Source organism: Vidua chalybeata, unplaced genomic scaffold (assembly GCF_026979565.1).
Source record: "Vidua chalybeata isolate OUT-0048 unplaced genomic scaffold, bVidCha1 merged haplotype W_reject_10, whole genome shotgun sequence".
In the NCBI taxonomy this organism is placed as follows: Eukaryota; Metazoa; Chordata; class Aves; order Passeriformes; family Viduidae; genus Vidua; species Vidua chalybeata.
Genome location: NW_026530345.1, coordinates 154905 through 181007, shown reverse-complemented (window position 1 = coordinate 181007; position 26103 = coordinate 154905). Strand labels below are relative to the sequence as shown.

The window sequence follows — 26103 nt, the reverse complement described above, 5'->3', positions numbered from 1 at the left end:
TTATGCTAGAGACAACTGGGATCACCCTGGGAGGAAGTGGGACCATGCTGGGAACAACTGGGGTCATACTGGGAGCAACTGGGACCACACTGAGGGTGACTGGGATCATACTGGGATCATATTGGAAGTGACTAGGAGCAGGCTGAGAACAGCTGGGACCATGTTGGGGCAACAGGGGGTGACTGGAATCATGCTCAAGTTGACTGGGGGTCTCTGTGGGGAACTGGAATCATGGTGGAAGCTACTGGGAGCAACTGGGAGTGTGTGGAAGCACACTGGGAGCAGTTGGGATATACTGGGAGAGACTGGGAGTGACAGGGATCAGAAAGTAACCATAAAGGAAACTACTGGAATAATACTGGGAGTATCTGGGAGTGACTGGGATCATACTGGGAGTAACTGGAATCACACTGGGTGCCTGGGAGCAGCTGGACAATACTGGGGGCAAATGGCATTGTACCGAGAGTGACTGGGTTCATACTAGAATTATACTGGGAGGAACCGTACTGGGAGTGACTGAGATGATACTGGGGAGGCTGGAACCATACTGGGGGAGGCTGGAACCATACTGGGAGAGGCAGGAACCATGCTAGGGGTGAATGGTAACACCTGGGACCATACTGGGATCATACTGGGATTGTACTGAATGTAACTGAAAGTGACTGGGATCATACTGGATGTGACTGGGAGCCACAGGGCCCATGCTGGGAGTGACCTGGGCACCCCTGGGGGGAACTGGGGCAAGTGGCCCAGCTGGGGCTCAAGTTTGTTCTACCCCAGGGCTGCCCCGGATCCTGCTGCCACCTCTGACCCCAAGGGACAGGGACCGCTGAGGGACAGGGGACAGCTGAGGGAAAGGGGACAGGGACAGGGAATAGCCGAGGGACAGGGCACAGCTAAGGGACAGGGCACAGCCACGGGAACAAGGCCTGGCCGAGGGACACTGAGCTCCAGCACTTTGAGCTGTTGCCCTTGGGATTCCAGCACAGGCCAAAGGGGAGAATCCCCTCCAGAAACTGTTGTTTGCTTTACGTTTTGCTCTGGAACATTCCCAAGGAGCCTCCTGGGACACCTGGGAATGAGGAGAGAACGGACCCATGGAGTCCTGTCCCAGCCCCAGGGAGCCCCTTGGAGCTCCCAGGATTCACATTCCAGCCCCACCGATCCCCTCCATCCTCTGAGATCCCATCCTAGCCCCTCAAAGTCCTCCATTCCCACAGATCTCAGCCCAGGTCCTGGCTCCCCCCTGTCCCCCTGGCTCTGGTTGTACTGGCCCCATCTCCATGTCACTGTCGGCCATGGGCCGGTTCCTGTCCTTGAGCCAGCTCTGTTTATCCCAATATCCCAGGTCTGGCTATCCCAATATCCCACGTCTGGCTATCCCAATATCCCAGATCAGCTCCCACCACCATGCCCGGTGTCTGCGTCTTCATCCGCCCCCGCTTGCTGCCACAGTGCTCGTGGGGGGTGCCGTCCACATCCCCCACAATCAAGGACTGGGGGACCCCTGGGCTGGGCTCTGACAGCACCGCTTCCAGTCAATCCCAGCATGATTCCAGCTGTGATTCCTGTCTAACCCAGCATGGACCCAGCTGCTGTGATCCCAGTATGATACCAGTTGCGCTCGGTTGCCCCTGGAATAGTCCCAGGCCCTCTCAGCAGGGTCCTAGTCATGTCCTGTTGCTCGCAGTGTGGTTTCAGTTGCCCCAAACGTGGTCCCAGTTGACCCCAACATGATCCCAGCCATTCCCAGTGTGGTTCCGTCCCCCTAGCATGGTTACAGACACTCCCATTATATCCCAGTGCCTGGGTAAGGTTCTAGTTACCTCAGAATGATCCCAGTCTTTCCCAGTTACTCTCAGTTGCCTCCGGCATGATCCCAATTTCTGGCAGTTGCCCAAAATGCAGTCCCAGTTGCTCCCAGTATGATCTCAGTTGCCCCAGTTGTGGTCTCAGTCCTCTCAGCATGGTTCCAGTATCCTCCAGCTGATCCCAGTTGCTCCCAATGTGTCCACATTTTCCTCCCAACATGGGCACAGTAGCTCCCAGTAACCCCCAGTCAGGATCCATTTGCACCCACTCTAATCCCAGTATGATTGTAGCCACTCCCAGTATGATCCCAGTCACTTGCAGTCTAATCCCAGTGTTATGAATGAGGTCCCTATATGTCTAATTTAATAAACCACAACATTAGAATTTAGCAGCAATTTTAATTGAGCACCAATGTTATATAAAATAATACAACTAAGTAGTTACAAAAAAAAAAAAAAAAAAAAAATTTGGCAGTGGTTTGGATAAAGCGTAAGCAAAACCAATCAACTAGGGTACGGGGAGGGTTTCCCACCCTGCCTCACGTACAAAAGGTAAAAGAATCCAAACACGACTTATATACTGTATGCTAATACATATTCATCAATATTTTCTGTAAATCTCCTCCTATTTTTGATTCTTGAAATCTACATCACTATACTGCATAGTGCATGCTCCACTTGTTGCTAAGGGGTCTGCTTGGCTTTTAAGTGGTCTTTTCAGAGGAAGGCTCACTGTCTTCATCGCTGTCCTCTGAATAACCTGGCAAGTTGTGCATGTGCATTAAGCTTTCTGTTATGTAAATAAGAATTATGTTCCAAAGAAGCCTTATTATTTCATAAATAAGACCACTATTTTAGATTCCCTATCTGGAATTGACCCAACTTTATTCATCTCAATGCCGATCCTGCCTTGGGAGTTGTCTTAACCTTGTTTGTCCCAGTGCCAATTCCGCCTTGGGATTTTTCCTAACTTTATTCATCTCAAGGCCAATTTCTGTTTTAGGATATTGCTTATCTCAATACTCCATCCTGTATCCTATTTTCTCATGACCATCCGAAAACATCTGTTTTCTGACACTAATTACATATAATTTTCCTCTATTATTTTTTAACAAATATTTTCTAAAATATCAATATAGTTACAATATTAGCATGAATCATATTCATTTATCACACCAGTTGCTCCCAGATGTTGTGGTTAGTGTTTGTGCTACCCCAGTTTTCAGTTTTGTAATCCGGGTTCTCTAACAATGGTTGCTTCCAAATCCCTTCCTGTGTTCCAAGTTGGTTTCTCCCTAAATTGTATCCACCCCGATGTAAACCACTCCCCTTTCTCCTTCCCTTGGCTTTCATTGGAACTGGCTCTGTAAACCACTCCTCTCACTCCTCCCCTATGGTTATCCCATTGGCTGGCTGTTTATACCCGCCCACTGGTTTTGGCCTGTTTATAAACCACTGTAGGGAAGTGCTTTGGCTCTTTTCATTTCTGAATGTCTGAATTAAAGGCCTGCTGGAATATCAGGCAGAGAGCATCCTTCGACTCTTTTACTTTTCTCCCTGCCGCTGGTAAAAAAAAAATCCCACTGCAGAGCCGCAGCTCTGAAGTTCAGCTCCTGGTGGATTTATCCAGGAGTTGTTACATACACTTTGCCGTGGCTGCTGGTGTTCTTAAAGAGCTAGCTAAAGACATCAATGGTTTGCATCAGCTGGCCCCCAACATGGGGCCTCCTGATAGGTCTGAGACCTCATGGAAGAACCTGTGCAGTCACTTGCGGGTGAATGCAATTAAGGACTTGGTCGTTAGATACTCTGGACAGAAGCACGCCAATTTCTGTCTGGTAGCATCCCCAGGGATGGAGATGACCACCCGCAGAGCACCAGGGGCCGTCTTCAGGAGAGGGACCTTGACTTACAGCTCCCCTAGTCCAGGCAGCAGTATTCCCCAGGGAGGGAATTGGGTGAGACCGGGAGGGATATTTTTGCTTTGTGTCCTGAACCCCCTAGTAGTGTGGGAGGGGGTGGTGTCCTGTCCCTGGGCTGCTTCTGGACTTTTATTTTATTTTATTTTATTTTATTTTATTTTATTTTATTTTAGTTAATATTTCTGCTGTGGTCAAGGGTAGAGTTTCTGAGCTGATCCAAGTAAATATCTTATCATGGGTGCTCAGTTATCAGCAGAGCTGAGAGGGATTTTTACCCAGCTTGTGGGAATCTTGAGGGCTGGGGAAAAGCATTTTTCTAGAGGGTTATTAAAAAGATTAATCTGCTGGCTGTTCCTTCCATTCACCCAGGTGTCCCTCATGAATGTAACCTCCAGCCCCTTTTGGGACAAGGATGGAAGAAAATTGACTGATTTGATGAACCAGGGGGACACTTCTGTGTCCAAATTGATTCCACTTCCTGTTTTAATTTGACTTGCTTTAGTTGAGAAAATGGAAAGGGGGAAACAGCCACAGCTATCTCCCTCAGTTATCCACCCTCTCCGACCTCTTCATTCTACTTCAGGGGAGTCACAGAAAGCAGACGAGCAGGGTGGCCTGGCAAGCCTGAGTCCCCCTGTAACCATCTACACCTCTTTTGGTTGCTTTAAATGTATTCATGTGACCATAGACACCTTTTTTTGCCATGGTTTGGGCCACTCCTATGACAAGTGAAGGGTCTCACTTTGACACTGGAAAGGCTGCTTTCCTGTTATGGGCTTGCCTCAGGAAATCAAAACAGAAAATAGGTCAGGATATATAGCCTGGTGAACCCAGAATTTCTTAGCTTCTTGGGGAGTGAAGCATAGCATAGATATTCCAGGTAACTCCACAGGTCAAGCTATCATCGAAAGGACACATCAGATCCTGAAAGGACTGCTTGATAAACAAAAAAATGGGGGAGGATGGGCTGAGCCCACTGGACAGAGTGCTATTTTATGAATCCTCTATGGTTAGTAGGTAATCACAGTGAACCACCAGCATCAACACATTACTCATGTTTGCAGCAGGATTCGGAATTGGTACAGCATCAGCCAAAAGGTTGTTTTAAAAATCCTATGACAGGGTTATGGGAAGGATATGCAGAATTACTCATGTGGGGAAGGGGTTATGTGTTGTTACAGACAAAGGACCCCGATAGATACCAGTGAAGTGGGTTTGTCCTTGCCTTGAAAAGGATACTCTGATCCCTAATACCACTAATGAACCTACAACCAGCTTCATCTGAAAACATCCATTGCCCTCAGAACTGTAAACACTCGGTAACTTTGGGTGAGATTAGAATGTGTGGGGTGTGAAGCAGACAGGTCATGTGAGTTTGGGGGAGGAAGCTTTGCAAGGTGTGAGGTGTGCAGACATCGGCACAACCAAGAATTCAATACCTGGGTGGTGTTATCCCAAGTGACAGGAAGAACAGTTAATTCCCCTGAAACTGCTTGAGAAGCACTGAGCTTGTTTGAAAATCAAGAGCAATTGGGGCAGGCTATTCAGTGGTATTATAGCGAACGCCGGGAGCTTGAGCAATAAGATCAAGGATATTGAGTGTGGTAAGGAAATATTTATCCCTGGTCTTGGGGAGTTAGACCTAATCAGTGGGAACAAACAAAAAGAAGGTGGAAAGAAAGGAACCAGAGAAGAAGGAATAGGAGAAGGGCTCAAAGAGCAAGAGGCACAGCTAGTTCAGATTTTGTCCCTGATCTCATAGGGGAAGGGTTTTTTACCAATGAGCAAGATGAAGAACAGTCTTAAATTAGAGATATGGATTTTTGGGAGTCTTTTTCTGTTATCTGCAATATGTAGTAACATCTGTAGTGCAGAGGAAATTAGCCTGCCAGGATGGCATCAGCAGAATATGTGGCTTTCTTGGGCCAATGCTACTGGGTGGATTTCTTTTGTTTATCCTTAGCCAGATCCCTTCCACACATGTCTAATTGGTATCCCAGTAAGTAATTTTACCGGTTTTGCAAAATGGGTAGGAGTTAGAGGAAAGCCATATGTTGAAGCAAATAGATCAAGTGCAGAGAATCATTGGTGTAACATCGCCAAACAGCGAAGTCTTCCAAGCAGCTATGATAACACAATCACTGAATTGAAAGCGGACTAGAACCCCAAGAACTAGACCTGTTAGGATTGGTTCCTGGGAATTATTGCTTGTTTTTTAACTACTTTCTAGACCAAAAACAACTAATCTGAGCAATGTTCTAGTCCCACATCCCAAAATAATAGAGTCATCCTTAATCCCAATTCTCCATGGTATCAGAACGTGACCAAATGTTGCCACAATTGGTCTTATTCTGGAAGTGCTGGTGCAAATGCGGCTGTAAGAAAGCTTCCACCAGGTGTCTTTTTAATCTCTGGGGATAGGTCATGGCCTGTGATTCCAAGTAATCCCTTTGGTGGATCTTGTTACTTAGGAAAATTAACCATGTTTTCTCCTAGCATGCGAGAAATGCTGAATCAGACTATTTGGAGAGCAGGACATAGGAAAAGAACTAAAAGAGCAAAAACAAGCTTAGGATCTAATTGTAATGATCAGGATCTAATTGTAATGATCATGTAGAGTTTTGGGGTGCTCCAGCACAAATCATAGCATCATTCCTTACTCCAGGTGTTGTGGCTGCTCAAGCTTTGACTACACTGAATAAGCTGGGGTGCTGGACAGCTAAACAACTGAACACAATTTCACCTATTCTAAATCAAATGCTTACTGATGTAGATAGTATTAGTCATGGCATACTGCAAAATAGAGCTGCTATAGATTTTTTGCTGTTAGCACATGGGCACAAGTGTGAGGAGTTTGAAGGAATGTGTTATATGAATGTCTCTGACCATTCTGCATCCATTCACAGGAAACTCAAACAACTAAAAGATAACATGAAGAAATTGACTGTGAATGACTGGGGGTTGGAAAAATGGTTTGAGGGATGGAGAATAACTTGGATGGTTGAAAGATATTGTAAAGGGAACTTTGTTAGTATTAGTAGTCATTATTTTATTGCTTTGTGTTATTCCATGCATAATTAAGTTGGTGACCCTTACTAGAGAATGCAGTAAAAGAGGGTCTGGCTGTTGCAAGAAGAAGAAGGGGGAATTGTAGCAATGTATCTGAACAACTTAGGCCTCAGTGTGCATCAGCTATACTGCTTGTACAGAATCAGAATTTTCTCAGGGCACTGTGGAATTCATCAAGGTTACTACGACATAAACTGTGCTAAAATAAGAACAAAGAAGCTGAGAAACCAAATACCAGGATCACAAGAGCTAGATAATAGAGGGCTGTGAAACACCAGGGCTGAGAAATGGAGGCAGAAAACGAGTGAGCAAGACAAAGGCACCGACCAAGCAGTGTGTACTTAGTAGTGGTTTGTAGAATCTATAAAAATGTGTGTAATATAAACAATAAAGGGCTTCTGCTTGGTCAAATTGGTCAGTTGTTCAGGGGTCCTGGATTTCCTGCAATACTTGTGGGGGTCCCATGTTTGGTGGACGGGGAGTGCCCCCTTTCTCCAAAACAGCCCTTGGTCAATCAGAGAGCACCGAGATGATGACTTCCAAGTGTTCAGGCAGACACACTGTACACAGAGCTTTCGAAGATACTTAACCAATCAGAACTCAGTTTAATTGTGACTCGTCAGATGCCAAGGAGACACACAAAGCCCAGAGCCTCCCCAAATTTCCAGCCAATCATAACTTTTCTCACCAATGACTCCCCAGGTGCCAGGCAGACCCGCAGCACCCAGCGCTCCCCACCCAGACTTCATCTGCTTCCCCGCCTCGTCCCCAGTGTCCCCCGAGAGCGGAATTTGGGGAGGGGGGAGGTGGAGGGCGCCCACACCGGCCCCCCCTGCACTGTCCCAGCGGCAGCTGAGTGTGGGTGGGAGCCCCACGGGGCCGGCCCTGCCCGGGCACGGCTGATGCCGCCCGCCCGCGCTCTGCACTAATCCGGACTGGTGCTCCTGGTACTGCGCGGGGCGGGGTCACTGTGGAGACCCCCCCCCGGGTACAGAGTGGCTGCTTTGGGGCTGTTGGCACCGCCCGGCGCTGGTGATGGGGCGCATGGGGGCAGCTGGGGCCGTACTGGTGGCACTGGTGGTGCTGGAAGCCCCGCAGAGGGGGAAGGAGAGGGGGAAATTGGAGAGGGGAGGAGGGGAGAGCAGGACTTGGGACCTCAAATTTAGCGAAAGGGCGGGATGGGACGCCGAAAGTGAACAGGAGGGGGCTGGGACGCCAAAAATAACCAATCACGGGTGAGGGGGATTGAGGACTGGGGGGATGATGGGAAAAGGAAGAGGAGGCGCCAAAAGAGGAGGCTGGGATCCCCTGATACCGAAATTGGCCGAAATAAACTTTCTAACACAATTTGAAGCATCAGAAAGCATGCAGTCTTTATCTGTGCAGGGCACAGAGGAGGATATTCTTTATTCACTCTGTGTCTTGAGACTTTACAACAAGGCATTCATACCATCACAATAATACATATGCATTAAAACATGTTTCTTATCTTAATACATAAAAATCACTTTCCTAGAACTATTTGGCATGCATCCTCCTCCTAGAAGGCCTTGTATGGTCCTGAAGGGTCAGCTAAAGGGGTCTTTTGTGGTCATATTCACTGAATGCTTCAATATAAAAGGTGACCTTGCATTGAACTTTTTCTGTGAGCGTGTGCTGTTGCTTCTTTGTTACTGACTTGCAAAAAAAACATGACTAGCAAAAAAAACCTGCCCTGTAGTCCTTTCTATCTGTTTCTCCACTGGTTCCACTTATGTTTATCATCCTGTGTAAATACTTTAACGTTCTTTTATCTTATTTGCTAGTTAGTCTTTAAGCTCTATTCCGCAACTTTAGGGGAACTGAGAATTTCTATTCTCTGTGTTATTTATCAGTACCACCCCACAGCACAGCCGAGTTGCTTTGGGGTGTTAGCACCTACCCAGCTTTGGGGATGGGGTGTGTTGGGAGGCTGGGTGCTGTATTGGTGGCACTGGTGGTGCTGGGAGCCTGCCCATCCCATGGGGTGAGAAAGGGGTATGGGAGGGGGAAAGAGGGGGGAAGAGAGCTTGAGACTCCCAGCTGAGCAAAAGGGGAGGTGAGATGCCCAAACTGAACAGGAAGGGGCTGGGATTCCCAAAACCAAGCACAGGGGAGGTGGGTTGAGAACTCAGGGGATGGGGACGATGGGAAAGGGAGAAAAGAGGGACTTGGGATCTCTGAACAGAGCGGGAGGGGGATGGGACACACAAATTGAGTTTGGAGAGGTCAATGGATTAGGGGGAACGATGGAAAAGGAAGTGAAGAGGGAGGGAAAAGGTGAAGCTGTAAAGGAAGAAGGGCAGTTCCATGGGTGTCCACCCTTATCTCTCAACACTTAAGCCCTGGAGTGAATCCCTGGGCTCAGGGTGGGGAATGAGGGTGAAGATGCGCACTGAGGGAATTCCCCCCGCGTTTATTCCTGGTGGGGTTCCCCCCAACACATCAGCCAGTGCTATGGCGCTGTGGGGCAGAAAGGATGGGAAAAAATCGGGAGGAAGAGGAGAGAGAGAGAAGGGGGAGGAGTAGGAAGAGGAGGAGCATGAAAAGGAGCAGAAGGAGAAGTGGGGAGGGATACTGCTCGCTGTATCCGCCACCCCCGCCGCCCCAAGAGCATTGCACCCCCTACATCCCTCAGGTGACTGGGGAGGGGCAGTTTGACCCAAATATATTAGGGGGTATGTGGCAGGGATTTTTTTGGCGGGGTGTTTGGAGTTTGCAGGTTCCGGAATGAAGTCCGAGGTATCTTTGCATTTCCCTGGCAGGTTTTATTGGGGGATGGGGGTGTGTTTGAAACTTGCAGAACTCCAGAGATGAGCCTCGAATGCCCCTTGTGGGGACATTTTGGGGGGGTCCATGTCGCGATCGCCCAGTACTGGCAGGGCAAGACATCAGTTCTGGGAATCCCCGGGAGAACCAGGGGAGTGTAACATGGGACCCTCGGAATGGGGAAGGTAGAGAGGGGGTGATAGCAGAGTTGGAGGACCCCCAGGAGCCTGGCGGGGTGGGGGAAAACAGAGATGAGGGAAGGTCAGGATGCCCGACCCTGAAAGGGGTAGCAGGGAGAGGGAGGAGCCCCAAGTGCCTGGAGTGAGGGGAGCCTGAAGAGGGCAACCCTGGGATGACCTGGGAGCTGAAGCAGAATCAAGGGAAAAGAAAACCTGGAACCCCCCCAGGATCGCTAAGCTGGACTCCAAAGAGGGGAGATCATCAGGGTCCATGGGGACCCCAGAATTCCAAAGGAGGGAGACCAGCTAGGGGGAACTCCTGGGAAGGGTTTTTTTTAATTGATCCAGGGGGATATGGAGCAGCATGAAATTACCATTATCTCCATTTGGTTCTCTTGCATCACTGGGAGGGAACTGGGGATAAAATGAAGCCTTGGGAAAGAGGGAGAGGTGAGGGAAATGAGTTTTACTAGGATGTGGTTGAATTCTCATTCTTTTGTTGTGGTTTGACTGGATATAAATTCAAGTAATTTCCCCCAAGCCAGCTTTGTCGTGCTCATGGCAGTGCCAGGGGAATGCCCTCTCTCTGTCCTGGTCCAAACAAGAACCTTTCTTTGGGTGTTCTCTGTCCTGTCTGGGGCAGAAAGGCACTGCCCAGAGCAGCCTTGGTTGCATCAGGCACTCAGCCAGACTCAAACCATTACATGTGGCACACTGGAAATGTTAAACATAAAGCTTAAAGCAAACAAGAGTTTCTGGAGGGTATTCTCCACCCCTTTGCCTTTCCTGGGAGCCATAGGGCAACATGCTGGGCACAACAGCCCAAACTGCTGGAGCACAGCCAAGTGCTCAGACTGTGACTGTGAACTCTTTGCCCTCATTCCCAGTGTGTGATGATACTTAAGCAGCCTCAGGAATCTGTTTTCACTCTCCATGAGCTCATACTTACACAGCCCCAGGGATTTGGTTCAGTCTCCATGAGCTTGGCTGTGAGGGTGAGTTCTGGAAAAGAAGCTTCTCTGTAAAACTCAGGACTGGTTGAGTTGGCACTGGCTGGAAAGATGCCATGGATGGGATGGAGCTGAACACCCAGATCATAGCCTCATCTTCAGGGTGATTGAAATAACCAACTGATTAAATAAATGTAGCAAATTAAAGAGAGAGGGGAATAAAACCCCGAACTCATTACTTTACAGCTGGTTTTACTGAAACTTTTGCCACCATGGGGTTGGTTTGAGTGTCTGGATGTGTTTTTTAGGTGAGTTCTAGTTTTTGCTGCCTTGTAAGCGGTTTTCAGAGATTTTGTTGGGTTTTTCTTCTAGCCCCTTCTAGCTCTTGCAGCAGTGCCTTTGTGGTGGGTTAGTATTTGGGGGCCCTCACACCCTTTGATGCAACCTCACGTGAGCAAAGCCACCCTGAGGAGACACAGGTGTGTCCCTGCACTGCTGCAGGGGAGAGACCCCTGGCCCCAGCACCACTTCTGCCCTCCCCAGCTCTGTTCCCTCTTGCCCCTTTGCAGGTATGGGGGAGGAGAGGAAAAACCTGCATCATTCTTTTGCTTCCAAGCCCAGAGAGAGTTTATTTAAAATCTTGTTCTGGAAGGGAGTTGGAGCCTTTCTGTGGAGCAGAGGCTGTGCCCAGGAGTGGGAAATGGCTCTGCATGGGGAAGGCTGGTTGGTAGGTTCCATTACCCCTAAATCATCCATGGCACTTGTGGCCTGTGGGTGAAGGGGCCAGAGGTACCCCTGGGAGAGGGTTTGTGAGCTGATGCCTCCCCACTCTGCAGAATTTCCTGAAGCAGCTGCTTTGATGCAAAACAGGTGTATGAGTGGGTGGGATTCAAGAAATCTGGGAGAGAAGAAATGAGAGGAAAAGCTTGGAGGGAGAGAAATCTCTGTGCCTCCATCCCCTTTTCCCACCTCTTCCTCCCCCACCAGTTTTTCACCCCAAAATGCCCCAAGCTGCAGCCTGGAGCAGGAGGAATTGGGGGGTTGGAGACAGTAACAAAACACCACATCAATTAAACCAAAATTCAAGCATTTGGAGGGGAAAACCCATCCTTTTGGATGTCTTACCTTTGTAGACACAGGCAGGTCGTTCTCATATGGAAAATATTTACCTGGGGGAAGTACCATGTGCAGGGCCTGGTAATAATTTAATTTACAGTGATGACAAAAACATCTGCTGGGCATTGATGTGAGTGATTTATATAGTTGTAATAAATATAGAAACTCTTTTCAGTTACCAGTGACTTGACAGCAGCACCCACAGGTATTTCCAGTCTGTGTCAGTCAACCCTTGTTCTGTTTCTCTGATTTTTTTTTTCCTTATAAATATTCAACAGATTGTTCCTGTGGGACCAGCTTTGCTTTGCTGAGGAGAGCTGTGACTACCCAGGAAGTTGGGAGGATTATCAGCTTTTTGTGTTTTTGTTTTAGGATCACAGGAGTATCCTAGTAAAGCCCTAGGAGGGAGCAGAACCTGGTTGGGCCCTGTGAGCCTGGGGTGTTGTCCAAGATCACTTCGTGGCAGGAGGAGCTGAGGAACACTCTTATCCCTGGAGGGTGCCCCTGTCCCCTCTGTGGTGCTGGGAATGGCAGAAGTCCCTTTTGAAGAAGGTACAGAGGCACCATCCCCTGCCCCAGGAACTTCACCAAGCTATCCTGTGCAGGGTGGAGAATCAAGGTTGGCTCAAGTGGGGCCATCCAGCACCTTCTGGGGTGCCCTGGGTGGCCTGGAGTGGGAGCTGGGCCTGAAAACCCCTCTGTACTTGTGTAGGTCCTCGAGACAACACCTTTTCAGGACACCCACAGCCAGCAGGAGTTGGCTGAGGTTGAAGCAGAGTTGAAAAACACAAGCAAGTCCTGGTTTTTTGAAAGTTGAAATTGTGTTTTCCTTCCTGCTGCAAATATAAACCTGTCAAAGGAACAATGGTGCCTGACTCTCCTAGGAGGAAAATATCCCAAATCAGGACTTTACCACTCCCCACTTCTGAGTGTGAGCTGGAATTCACTTTGTTTGCACAGGTGGAGACTCGGCTGCTATGATGGAGCTGCTGCAGCAGAGAGCAGAGGGAAGGACCAGTAAGCCCCAGTTTGGTTATGGGGATGTTGTTTCAAGATATGGCTCAGTGTGTTGGGAGAAGCTAAAATGGTCAAAGGTGTTGTGGGAGGAGGAGTAAGAAATGTCAAAGTGTTTGCAAGCTGAGGGTCTGGGGGATGGTGCCCATTTCGTGGTAGAGGGGGGCATAGAGGCGATGCAGGGAGGTTGGGCAGACTCAGAAATCCTTGGAAGCCGATGATAGCACTGGGATACCCCCTGGACTGAGCTTGTGCCCCACTGGGAGCCTCCAATGTGTTTTGGGGCTGTGTTGGAAGGTGTTGAAGTGACCCATAAGGGAAATGTGAGAGCTGGGAGAACAGGGGGTGCTCTTCATGCCCTTCCCACGTGGTTTGTCCCAAGATTTCAGCCGCAGATGCACCAATGACAGAAAGGTGACCATTACAGTCACTGTGCTTGCCGTGGTGCTGCTTCTTACTGTCGCCATCATCACGCTGGCAGGTGAGTGTCTGAGGGTGCAGGAACCACCCAAAAGTCTCCTTCCTGGAGAAGCCCCCCAGCATGAGTCACTTGGGCATGTTGTGCTTGTTTTCAGCCAAGAAACACCCACCCTGCCCGGCTCCCGCCCTGCCCAGCTGCCTGGAGAGTGGGATTGGCTTCGGGAACAAGTGCTTTTACTTTCTGGAGGAGGAAGTGGACTGGGAAGGGAGTCAGCACTCCTGCCTCTCCCGCCAAGCCCACCTAGCCACCATCGACACCAAGGAAGAGCTGGTAAGAGAAAGCCCTGAGGAGGCAGTATGGAACAGCCTTTGAAGAGCAGATTTGGAAATTGCAGGAAATTGCCTGAAGAGAATAGCATGGAGGTACCTGTGATCCTTGCTTTCCACTTCCAGCATTTCCTCCTGCGCTATGGGAACTTCATGGAGTACTGGGTTGGTCTCTGGAGGGAAGGTTCAGGACCTTGGAAATGGCTCAATGGTTCCCTCTTCAATGCCCTGTACGTCCCATCTTCTGGAGAACAAAACTATGGCCTGGGCTGAGCTGGGGCAGGGGGCTGGATGCAGGAAGCAGAAGTAGATATAGATCTGTTGAGGTGGGAGCAATCAAACACTACTTTCCCTGGTTGTGCCAAAGCATTCAGACACAACCCCTGGATTTGTGGGATGCAGATGCTGATGAGGGCCTGGGGGCATCCCTGGATGAATCCCCTGGGACCAAGAACATGAAAACCATTGAGGAGTGGAAGCTGGGGTAGTTTGGGTTCTTCATGGGGACTTTGCTGGAAAGGTTGGTCCCTGCTTCTGCAGGGAGGGATTCCCAATCTCTCTGGAAATGGGAATCCCTCCCATCCCAGCTGTGTCCCATAAGTTCTAACTTTGCTGTTGATCCAGGTTTGACATCCAGGGCAATGGCCACTGCGCCTACACGAACTCCCACAGGATCAGCAGTGACAGGTGCTCTGAGACTAAATTCTCCATCTGCAGCCATCTGCAGAGACACCGCAGTGAAGTCCAGGAGGATACAGAAATCCTGAATTCCACCTGAAACCTCCCTCTTAACAGAGATCCACCACCACTGGTGTTAACCCAACACAATGTGGTACTGAGTCTCTGTTGTTTGTATTTGTTTAAATTTTAGTTGGCAAACAACCCGCAGATTGGAATGAATCTGTTTGCTGAAACTCTTGTCAGTTGAGATAAGTCCATTTGCTAAAGTGAAAACCAACAATTGTGGGGAAAAAAAAAAAAAAATCAATCAAAACCTGCACTCTGGAGCAGGTCATAAAGAGGCAAACTGGGAAAGAGTTGCACGGGAGAAGTCTATGGAGGACTGACCCCATGGAAGGGACCCCACCCTGGAGCAGGGCAAGGACTCCTCTCCCTGTTGGGGAAACAGCAGTATGAAGTGACCATAACCACCACTCCCATTCTCCCTGCACCAGTGGTGAGGAGGAGGGAGGGAGTTGGGGAATAAAGTAAAGCCTGGGAAGGAGGGAGGGGTGGAGGAATGGAGTTTTATTAGGATTATTTTTGCTTGTCATTTTCTGGGACCCCAAGGGCAATAGCCTGTACTCAACAGCCCAAACTGCTGGAGAATAGTGGCCCTTGGCCATGCCATGTTCTCTGTCTGTTCCTTGTTCCCTGCCTCTCCTGTGTCCCTAGGCTCTGTGGGGCTGAGGCAGCAGCAAGATCCAGGGTGGCCCTGGGGTGGAACAATCCTGAGCCCAGCTGAGCCAGTTCACCTCATTCTACCCAGAGAGGGCTCAGGTAACTCTCAGAATGGGCCCTATGGTTCCCAGTCACCCCCATATGGTCCCAGTAATTCCCACTATGATCCCAGCCACTCCCGGTATGATACCACTGTGATCCCAACATGGTCCCAGGTTCTCATTCACCCCTAATATTATTCCAGTCACCTCCAGTATGATTATTCCCACTATGACTCCAGTCCCTCCCAGTATAATTCCAGTATGAGCACAGTCACTCTCAGTATGATGCCATTTGTTCCCAGCATGATCCCAGTTGCTCCCAATAACCCAGTATGCTTCCAGTCACTCCCAGATACTCCCAGTATTATTCCAGTAACTTCCTTTAAGGTTGCTTTATGATCTCAGTTGTTCCCAGTCTCTCCCAGTATATCCCAGTATATCCCAGTTACCCCCAGTGTTTCCACGCACTTCCAGTTGCTCTCAGCAGATTGCAGCATGATTCTAGTTGCTCTTAGCCACTTTCAGACACCTCTAGCGTGACTGTGTCGAGTGTGAAAATATTGCAGTTTGAAACTTAGACCTGAAGTATTTCCAACAGACTGTGGGACATCAGCTTTTCCCAGAGGATGTGCAGCATCACAGAGACTTCATCAGTGTGCCTGTGGGTGCTTGGAGCCTTGTTCTCTGCCACTCTGGGATGTCATGAAACAGGACTTCACCTGGCACCAGCCCTGTCACCCTCTGCCACCGCAGCTCCTTGGACCTTGTGTCCACAAAACCAGACGCAAAGGATTTCTGCTGCTCCCTTCTTTGCACAAATCCACGCAGAGCTGAGATTTTTCCAAACTCTTCTGTCTCCATTGTTCCTTATTCCTAAATAACCAGCCCTCCCTCCTGATGAATACTGCAAGTTCCAGGAATGGCCATCAGCTCCCTTTCCTGACTAGAAATCTTGAAACTGTTCCTAAATGCTGCTCCCTTCAGCTCTTGGACAGCTACTCTGTACACAGAGCTGGAAAGCAAATCCACTCGTCACCTCTCATCAGGGAAGTGCTGCCAGAGTTAGAGGTGCATGGGAAATCTCTGCCCCTCCATAGATTTGTCTTAGATCTCTACATGGGGTGTGCAGAGATGGTTTTTGTATAGAAAGGATGGAGAGTGCAAACACTTTGTGTGACATTTTCCGTCTCCCTGTTTGTTCCCTATCCCTGGATACAGAGACATTCAAGAGCCCCTTGCTCAGACAGATCCATCTGGCCCTTGATAAGGAAGTGCAGTGGGGATGGGTGGGCAGTGAGTCCCAGACAGGGGTGAGATCTAGCTCCAGCCCTGCCAGGCCCTGTCAAGGCTTAAAGTTGACTCCTCTGGAATGGGAAACCCTTCAGCCGTGTTCCTGTGCAGAGGGGCAGTGCTGGCCTAGCAGAACAGGTTGTTCTGTCTCCCTACAAGGTTCAGGAGATGAGAACACAACCCTTCCAAATGCTGCCTGGAGCCACAGCCCAGGAATCTCAGCTCTGGCAGTTGCTCTGGGACCGTCCTCTGCCCCAGGCTGCAGAGGATGCTGCAGGAGCCCAGCTCTTCTGCAGGGAGAACTGCACACAGGCTGTTTGTGGGATTTAGTTCCCACAAACAGCCAAGCCAGGAGTGCAGCATAGCTGCTCCAGCCCGGCCCACACTGCTGTGCACTGGGCTCTGGGGCTGGAGCTCCCCACAGAGGCGATGGCACTGCTGGGCCACAGGAGACAAGTCAGCTTCAGCCTGAATCTCACTGAGGTAGGGGGGTGGGCTGGGAAGAGTGGGGAAGGTAAAGAGCAGTCACAGAGCTCATCCTACTGGAGGGACAAGGGGAAAAGAGTGGCAACACAACAGTGATGACAGCTGAGGGCTGCAGAGCAGCTCTGAATGACACTGTAACCTCTCACAGCCACCCCTGTGACATTGCTGTTGTGCAGCCAGGGACAAGCAGAGTGGAGTAGCCCAAGCCCTTCCTCACCTGCAAATGAAAGGAGCCAGTGTATGGCTTTTGGAGTCCCCACTTCTGCTCCCCCATGGGGTTTTGCTTTGGTCAGGCTGTCTGCCCCCCAGCCCAGGGCGCAGCAGGTGCTGTTGGCAGGACCAGGAGCTGACTCCCATTTCATTATGTCCTCCTGAGCCCTGCCAAAAAGCAGCTTGGCAGCCAACTGAAGAAATTGTTGCATCTGCCCCAGCAAAGGGGGAAACTTTTGGTGCCCAGCCAGGCCGTGCCATGCCCAGATCTGGGAGCATCTCCCTGGCTGTGGACTCACCTGCAAATTGGGTGTGGACTGTGTCTTTGAAGAAGGTGCTGGAACTGAAGTCAGTCTTCAGCTCGCCAGCAGTCAGGTCAAGGAAGAGATTGTGATTCTTGAGGTCATCCTTGGTGTTTCCAGTAGCAGCATCACCTGGTACAGCTTCTACAGGGGCTCCTTTTCCTTCCCTGGGTGCCAGACCAGGCTGTCAGTGTTCTGCACAAGGTCCAATCGTCAATCAGACAAGCAGAAAATGGGTTGGATGGAGCCCAATAGTGCTTGGCAGACCAAGTCTCCAGCTCAGCTCCAGCACAAGGGCTGTGTTTTTCCTTCTAATGGTCCCTGCTCAGAGCTACAGGCAGGAGGAAAACAGTCTGGTTTGCTTTGCCACTGGTTGCTAACAGATGTGTGGAACTGTTACCTGCCGGGCCCCTGGATCAAACTGTGTATGTGTGTGAAAAACATGTTCACTCTCCTGTGAAAATTTAAAAAGTTTAATAAAGTACAATAGAAGACAAGGACCATAGAGCAAAGGTTATTACAGCTGGGTGCATCTTGGCACTCAGCCAAGAGCACACTATCATTTTTGGGGATTCCCCTTAAATACCTTTTCCCTTACATAAGCCTGTTGCATATTCATACACCCTTATGCATAGTAAACTTTTCCCCAAACTAGTTTACATGTTCCAAGAACTGTTTAGCATATCTCCTCCTTGGGTCCACCTTTTTAGAGCATGCATATTCATTGGTTGTGGTTTTAGTCCTTTTTAATAATCATCTTCAGTTTTGGCCCCAGCCCACATTATCTTTAGACGGTGAGTGCTGATCATTGGCAGATCTGTAGCAGGTGTCCTCATCCTGTGTTCACTGGATGTTATCCCATCCAAGCAGGCATTTTAACACAAGCAGACTTCTATCAGCTATTGCACTACTATGTCTAAGCTTAATTAACAACAGAAATAAAAACTATATCTTTATAATCAAGTTACTTTAACACTACACTTATAAAATTAATTTTAATATTTGCAAAAAGCCAATATTATAATATGTATCTATAACAATCCCTCCTCTTATTCTTTATAAATCATTTGACTTAAGCAATATTTCTTGTCCACTTGCATTTTTTGGACTATGCTGGTAATTAGTCAAATAAAACGGGATTAAACAAGGAAGAAATATTAAACCAGTTGTAACACATAAAAGGAAGAAGCCTAATTTCTTCCACCGATCTTCCCCAATGCTTTACCCCACCAGCTAGTTTTTAACATTGTTTCCCAATTTTGGACTGGTACCTGGTTTATTTTTCTGATATATTTTGTTTTTTCCAGGATGACATCCCTATTGTCATCTATTTTCAACAATCTGATATATTATAAACTTTCCACAAACACCCCCTTCTTTAGCGACTAAATAGTCTAAAGCCAAACTTTTCTGAAACACTACAGTTTTTGTTTGCCTTTGGTGACTTGATATTAATTCCAGTGCCCGAGCAGCTTTGTTTGTTAGCATCTCTGTAACTGCTTGGAGTCTTATAATACAGTTCAGCATATAATTTAGAGCCAATACAGAGTTAGATTGCTGTGCTGATTTTACCTTTTTGTTTATTAATTGTTGTTTTACCAAATCTTTGACTGTATCTCTAAAGTCAAATGTGAAACAAATCCATCTCTCTCCTTTTGGACATTCAATTCCCAGTCTATTACCACTTTTTCCTAAGTTTCTTGCAATTCAATATTTTTCCCCATTTTACCTACATATACTTAATTTGGATGGGTTATAACAGTGGCTGTTGACATGGGTGTGTGTAATAAAAAAGGAATTTTGGTTTTTTTTCCACATAATGCTTTCAGCAGCATTTGTGACACGAGCTTGCCTGTATCCCAAAAGGGAAAAGAAAACAAATGAGTGACAGAAAAAGGAATAACAGAGGTCTGGTATGGCTTATACCCACACTTTCCCTGCCTATGAGGTTGCTACCCATACTGAAATGAACAGGGCTAATGTCTTTATTAATGTTCAGCTCTTTATTAAAAAGATCAGCTGGGCAGGGGGCCCAAATGGAGCTCGCCCCCACTGTTGTAGCTTTCCCAGGTGGCCAAAAGGAAGGAGGCGTGCAGAAGTCCATCGCAGCAGCTGCCCCTTCTTCTTTCCTTTGTGGCACACTGGTGGCCAGAGGATGAGGAGGCGTGATGTGCAGAGTCTCTTGCTGAAGTCCAGAACAACAGCTGTCCCTGCTCCTTCCCTGGTGACAGCACCAGGGCTCTCTGCCTTTCTGTCTCCCTGCTTCTCACAGCCTAACCTAGTCTATTCTTTCTTAGGTGATGGTGATGGGTAAAAGTCAATCAGGGGATGTGTTTCCCTCTTCCTCAGCTAGGGCATTTGTCTAGACCCCTGTACTGTGTTTAGTTTTTGATTTAGGGGTGTCTTTATCCCCTAAAAATACTCCCATGATCCCAAGGATTTTTATTTGCATTTTAGCCCCAGAATGGCAGCGTGGGGGGTGGGGGGGGGTGTGGGAGGCCAGTTATCTCCAGGTAGTTTAGAGAAAACAAACAGGGCAATTAGCTAATTAACATTTCAATATTGGTACTCAGTTAATAGTTGTTTCAGTGTTGCCATGGGAACTAGGAAGGCCCTGCCCAGGAGTATCAGGAACTTTATTCACTACAATAGCAGGTGTATATGATCTTCTCAATGGCAAGTACAGCGGCAAACCCAGGCTTGCCCTCTATATCCTTGCGATGTCCTTTTTGCTAATTTCCAGGCAAATCGTTTTTGACACTCCTTAACTGAGGTTTCCCACTGTTCCTCGGGTATCTCCCATTCAACAGGCACTGGTAATTCCCATCCACAAAGCAAAGTTATTATTTCAGTTGTTTTGAGTTCTGTCTGGATAGGGGATAGACTTGGTACTTAACACTTCCTGCAATGAGAGGGTCAATTTTGTGAACTACAATACCAATTTTTCCCACAATTTAAACATTTATATATAACCCAGCTAGCATGTCCAGTATTAGGATGAATCAGACAGGGTATGGCACTGATGGAAATTGTAATTCCTCCTCTTCTTTATATAAGTCACAGGCTAAGGCCAGAATATGAGAACTTTCTGACCGAAACAGTCCTGATCCTCCTGTTTGAAGTGGAAGTATTCCTCCCCAAGGAGGGTATCGGAGGTGTCTCAGGACTTGTCCAGGCAGCACTTGAAACCACTGATGTAAGCTTGGCCTTATTTCCCAGTTAGGTATGATTCTTTGTACATGCCTTGGATCATTTGAGTTTTCCCAAACCATTACCACCCAATCCCTGTTTGACAGTCCATTTGGTATCACGTGGTTTAGATGTGATAGTGAATCATGATTTTAAAAATTTAAGATTTTAGTTGAGGGTTAGAACCAATTTATACTGAAGTTAGATACACCAACGATAAGTTAATGATTATTAGACGCTTAAGCTAAAGCTAATTGTTATATTATGAGCTCATTTATAGAAGGAAGTGGAGCAAGTGAACCATTATAGGAACACATTGAAACCAATAGAACAATGCCAACCACCGGACTCTATGCTAATCCATCATGAAGCAGGGGGCCTTGGATCATGCCAGTGGGTCACAGAGACCTGATGAAGACCTTCCTGACTTCATCCCTGGGACCGCTGACCCAATTTGAGATCACCGACACAATTCAAGAGAAGAACTGCACATGCATGAAGTACTAATAACCTCATTTTAATACAAAGTGGGGATGGGAGGGAGGTGCTAGAGTTATGTAAATATATATTTTTTTGGAAAATAAAAAGAGGGCAAAAATCCTTGTGCGGTGCAGTCACGCATTTTGGGAACAAACCCCCGCCCCGTGCTGCCTGCCAGCATAATAAACACACCACTTTCTAACTTTAACTAATTAGAGGGTCTTTGTCCATGATTTTCAGTTTTAATGATTCAATAGTCCATTCCTCAGGTTCCTTTGCAGGTCCTTTGATTCTGCTGGCATGAATCCACCCTCTTTCCCTCATCCAGGTTGCTGCTTCAGTAGTACCTGAAAAGGACTTCTTAATAGTACAGGCACAGTGACAAAAGGAATACAATAATACGCCAGCATTCCCCAAAACATTTTGAGTTTAGCAAAAAGCTTTTTTCCACAGCTGCCTCTTCTTATATCCAGCTGTGCTAACAGTTTCAGATGCAAATTCTTCTTTCTGTGAGCTACAGTTAGTTAAACAAGAAAGGCCAGGCCGATTTTGACACAAGATTAATCACATCTATTGCTTTTTACCCTCTGGGTAATGTTTAACTGTTTTAGCATCACAGACCTATTCCCCTAACAGTTTCCCAGAACAAAAGCCCCCCTCCTAACAGCAAGAAAAAAAGGAAAGAAAGAAAGAAGAAAAGAAAAAAAAAAGAATCTTGCTTTTAAAGAGAAAAAAAAAACAACCAAACTTTGCGAGGTTTGGAGAACTAGCGAGAGATTAAGACTATCTCTGCCTTGGTTTAATCGCTCGCGCTGGCCTCTCTTCCTCTCTTCACAGCATCGCTTTCAACGCTGTCCCTCGCCCCTCCCCCGCTGCTGCCACTGCACTGCAGCAGCCCCGGCAAGGACGGACCCTGCCCCAGTGGGAGCGGGAGGGATTCGCAGACAGCCACCTGCACGGGGACCCTGGGGGTGTGCCTCGCCTCCCTCTTGCCCTCTCTCTCTCCCCCTCAACCCACCTACTGGGGCTGACACTGCCATCCTGGACTCGGGACCTCGGCAGGCTGGGAGGCACCCCCGGCAGCTCCACCACTGAGCCAGCTCTCTCCTCAGCGGCAAACCCGCACAATCCACACCCAGCACCACTGCCGGGCTGGCAAGCACATCCGGCAACCCTGCACCCTCCGGGACCCTGGCACAACTAAGCCAGCTCCCAACCCTCAGCGGCGCCCCCTGCAAACCGCGCCCTGCGCCGCCTCCACCGAGTGGGCAAACACTGGAAGTTGCTGTGCCAGGTCACCCACACAAATCAGCCCCTGCCACAGCCCCCTGAGACCTTGTCGCTCGCTCGAGAGGGGCCAAACACCTCCTAAACTTGACAACCCCCAACCTGGCATCCCTAGGTGTTCCTGATATTCTTTTTCTTTTGTAAGCATCTGGGCAAACCATCAACATATTTTCTTTTCCCTTCAAGGAGGGCTTGTTCTGCTAGATCTTTCTGAACCCCAGTTCAGCACTGAACAACCTCCAAACAACCGTGTGCTAAGGCACCTCCCTGCTCTTCATACAGAAATTGTATTCAAACTCCTGTCTTCCTCCAGTACCAAGTTATCATTATTCCACATTCCAACATCCTAGTCTGTTAACCACCCTTTTTTCTTTTTCTACCTCTCTTTTTCTTTTTTCATTTTTTTCCTCTCTTTTTTTTCCCCTCATTTTTCCTCTGAATTAACACATTTTGCATTGCATGAGGTGTACACACAACTAGTTTATCTCTAAAAGTAAGTCCACAGCTCTATCCTCTTCTGGTACAACCCCCATTTCCAGTTGCATCTGCAAGTTTCTCCCCAACAAGCTCATGCCTGCTCCAGGTACCAACAAGACATCTATTCCTATTCCAGTCTCCTCCGTAATTACTCCATCTTCAATGGCAGGGATTTTAAACTTTTCTCCCTCCGCCTCTTCCACTTCCACTGTGTCACCACCTATATCGTGAAATCCCTGAAATCTCCACCACACAAGTTGTCTCTTGCCCCAGAATCAACCACAAATTCCAATACTTCCTCTTGGAGGCCTGCTTCCCAAGTTATCAAAAGCTCCAGATGGCATTCTTCCCCCAGAAAACAGAGCCTATGATCTTTCCACTCCTTCACAGGGCACTCCCCCTGAAGCACCACCAAGTCTCCCTCTAAATGAGGGTGTTCTCCCCCGCTGCAGCAAAAACAGGAATTCCTAGTCCCTTCCTGGAACACTGACCACAGCGGGGCTCTGTCCCCCTCCTGAACCTCTCCCATAGATACAGCGGGAGCTGAAATCACCGAGAGAGCAGAGACAAGAGCAGGGGATGGCAGTGAGGCTGGAACCAATAAAGGTTCAGACTTAGGAGCAGAAGTCAGCAGGAAAGCCAGAATCAACAAAGAAGCAGAGGTAGGAGCAGGAGCAGGAGGCTCCAGAGTCATGGTGGGGACAGGAATGGGCGGAGAGGGCTGGAGTTCCTGACACAGGCAGAGAAGCTGATATGAGTAGGGAGACTGGAGCTCCTGACATGAACAGAGAAACTGGAGACAGGGAAAGGCTACATTTCTAGGGGGTCCCAGGCCCTTTCTCTGGTTCTCTGTCTCATTTCCCCAGGGCCCCACCTGCACTTCCCTGCTCCAAACCATTCCCCTGACAGCTTAAACACTTCCCACTCTTCACAGCACAGAAAAATCCTTTCTCTTCATTACTATAATACAATCCACCTTCTTCCAGAAAATAAAATTAAACTTTAAATCAACAATCTATATCACATATACTTTTATTCACATTCGCTCACTTTTATTTCTTTAACATCTCATTCATTCTCACTCACAACAAGACAACAAGAAGGTACCTTTTACTTTCAAGTCATTTGTTAATATCCATCCACGAGTATTGTAAAGTCTCAAAATGTTATTGGCCAACCCCAGATTTTCTTGGGCATCCCTCAATAGCAGTGTTGTCCAACCCTGGATGCTCTTGGGCATCTTATCCCTCAATCCAGCAGTGTTGTCCAACCCTGGATGCTCCTGGGCATATCTTCAATCCAGGAACGTTGTAGGGCGTCCACTTTGTCCTGTTTTTCCAGTGGATTGTGCCAGGAAAACCCTTGGCTCCCTTCTTCCAATGGGTCCAAGCCCTCCCTGGGACCCCATCCCAGTTAACCCAGGGGGTCTCTCTCACTCTTTTTATCTCTTGCTTTGTCTCCTCGCTGGCTGTCTTTCTCGCGAAAGATCAGAAATGCAGGCCTCGGAAACCCCTTACTCACTTTGCAGGCCTGGAATAACCAGCCCACCTCTCATTCATGCACATTCATCCCCCATATTTTGTATTTGCCCCCCCAAAAGAATACTTTACCAATCCTCTTTTCTTCTTCAGGTCTTCATACACAAGAATTTATGGGGCTACCACAGTTCTTAGGGAGCCTTTTTTCCCTTTTCTTTTGCTTTAAGTGTCTCCTTCTGTCCACCGGGTGAGTGTCCCTGGCAGAAGGTGGTGCTGAGACCTTGCTCAGAGACCTTTGGAGAGGGTGAGACATTCCAGGATCCCTCTGCTCTGGGCAGGGTCTGGTTTATTCCAGGGTGACAAGGGAATGCAACTGTGCTCTAATTCCACCCAAAGAAGCAAACCCAGGGCAGCTGGGAAGAAGCCCATGCAACCCCACACCTTCCCTCAGCCACAGGGAATCCTTTGCCTCTCACATCTCTCAGCGGCAAACTCTGAATACAGCAGAAATGCTGGGGATTTCTGACCTCAGAGAACCAGGAACGATGTGTGGGTAGGAAAAAATTCCTAAAACCACTTCATGCCATCTGTTTCCTTTTAGAAATGTGAGTACAGATGCTACCAAGCCTTTCTGCATTAGGTGTGATTCCACTGACAAATCCTGAATATCCAGCCTTATCCCTCTGCCACGTGGCCACAAACCCAGGGCAGCGGGGCAAGGATGGCTCCTTGAGAGCCCCCATGCACAGCCCTGGCTGCTCCTGGCACACTCAGCAAGCACAATTGGAGCTCAGGCAGGGACCTGGGTGAAGGTTTTCCCAGAGCAGGAACAAGGCTGGGTGAGTCCCAGCAGGACAGTCGACAGGGAATGGCCCAGGTTTGGTTCAAAGCAGCCTCTCCTGACTTGTCACTGTCCCTTATCCATTAACAGGTCCAGCAATGTCCAACAGCAGTTCCACCCCACTTCCTCCTGCTGGCATTGGCAGACATGCAGCAATTGCAACTCCTGCACTTCTGTCTCTTCCTGTGCATCTTCCTGGCTGCCTTCCTGGGCAACGGCCTCATCATCAGCACCGGAGCCTGCGGTCACCACCTGCACACACCCATGTTCTTCCTGCTCAGCCTGGCCCTCAGTGACCTGGGCTCCATCTGCACCACTGTCCCCAAAGCCATGCACAATTCCCTCTGGGACACCAAGGACATCTACACAAGGATGTGCTGCTCAGGTATTCCTCTTGGTCTTTTCCTTCTCAACAGAGGTTGCCCTTCTCACCATCATGTGCTATGACCACTACGTGTCCATCTGCAACCCCCTGCACTATGGGACCCTCCTGGGCAGCAGAGCTTGTGCTCACATGGCAGCAGCTGCCTGGGCCAGAGGCTTTCTTGCTGCAGTGTCCACCAAGAGTCTTCTTGGTGCTTCCCTGCTAGCTCCAACACAGCGGCTGTGGGGGATACCCTTCCGTGCTCAGGAGTGCGGAAAAGCGGCTAAGGGTTATGAGCCCTTTCCTCGGAAGGCACTGTCGGCGATGGTGAGGGAAGCGGGAGGAGACAATCCAGGTTGTATAAGGTTTATTGGTAGCTCCAGGGAGCTCCTGGCCTCAGGGGATACAATGCTGGAAAGCCCCCAAGAAGCCGGAGCAGCCCCCTTTCTTAGGGAGTGGAAACAAGGGAGGGGTTTGGCTATCCACCAATGGGGGGATAGAGGGGAGTGGGACATGAAGTAATTGACAAGTAGGACAACATATCGGGGAGCTGAGGAGGGGACACCCGTGGCCCTTGGCCTGTCACTCCACGGCCTCTGTGGAAGCTTCTAGAGAGAGGGGCTGGAGAGTCAAGTGACAGACAAGGTGCCAGGGAGGGGATA

The 26103-nt window shown here is 48.6% G+C and overlaps 1 protein-coding gene and 1 pseudogene across 3 annotated transcripts; both read left to right on the top strand.

The window, feature by feature from the left end:
• LOC128783031 (zinc finger protein 850-like) overlaps positions 1-26103 on the top strand; it is a 129295-nt pseudogene that overhangs the window by 37763 nt on the left and 65429 nt on the right.
• Positions 9368-14509, top strand: LOC128783071 (C-type lectin domain family 2 member E-like). Of its 3 annotated transcripts, none has more exons than XM_053933682.1 (7): positions 9368-9458; positions 12207-12386; positions 12795-12851; positions 13231-13329; positions 13424-13599; positions 13722-13825; positions 14313-14509. In XM_053933682.1, exons 2-7 carry the CDS (start codon positions 12362-12364, stop codon positions 14371-14373), a joined length of 522 nt encoding a protein of 173 aa, XP_053789657.1. In that variant the 5' UTR covers positions 9368-9458; positions 12207-12361; the 3' UTR covers positions 14374-14509. The 3 variants fall into 3 exon arrangements, with proteins under 3 accessions (XP_053789657.1, XP_053789655.1, XP_053789656.1); XM_053933680.1 differs by having other exon boundaries at positions 14220-14509; XM_053933681.1 differs by lacking the exon at positions 9368-9458 and adding an exon at positions 9476-9562 and having other exon boundaries at positions 14220-14509.

Excerpts from the sequence above, each read along its gene's own strand:
- LOC128783071 (XM_053933680.1), top strand. The coding sequence starts at position 12,362 with ATGGCAGAAGTCCCTTTTGAAGAAG. Across the intron at positions 13,600-13,721 it reads TCGACACCAAGGAAGAGCTG|CATTTCCTCCTGCGCTATGG; the intron begins GTAAGAGAAAGC and ends TTCCACTTCCAG. Across the intron at positions 13,826-14,219 it reads GGTTCCCTCTTCAATGCCCT|GTTTGACATCCAGGGCAATG; the intron begins GTACGTCCCATC and ends CTGTTGATCCAG.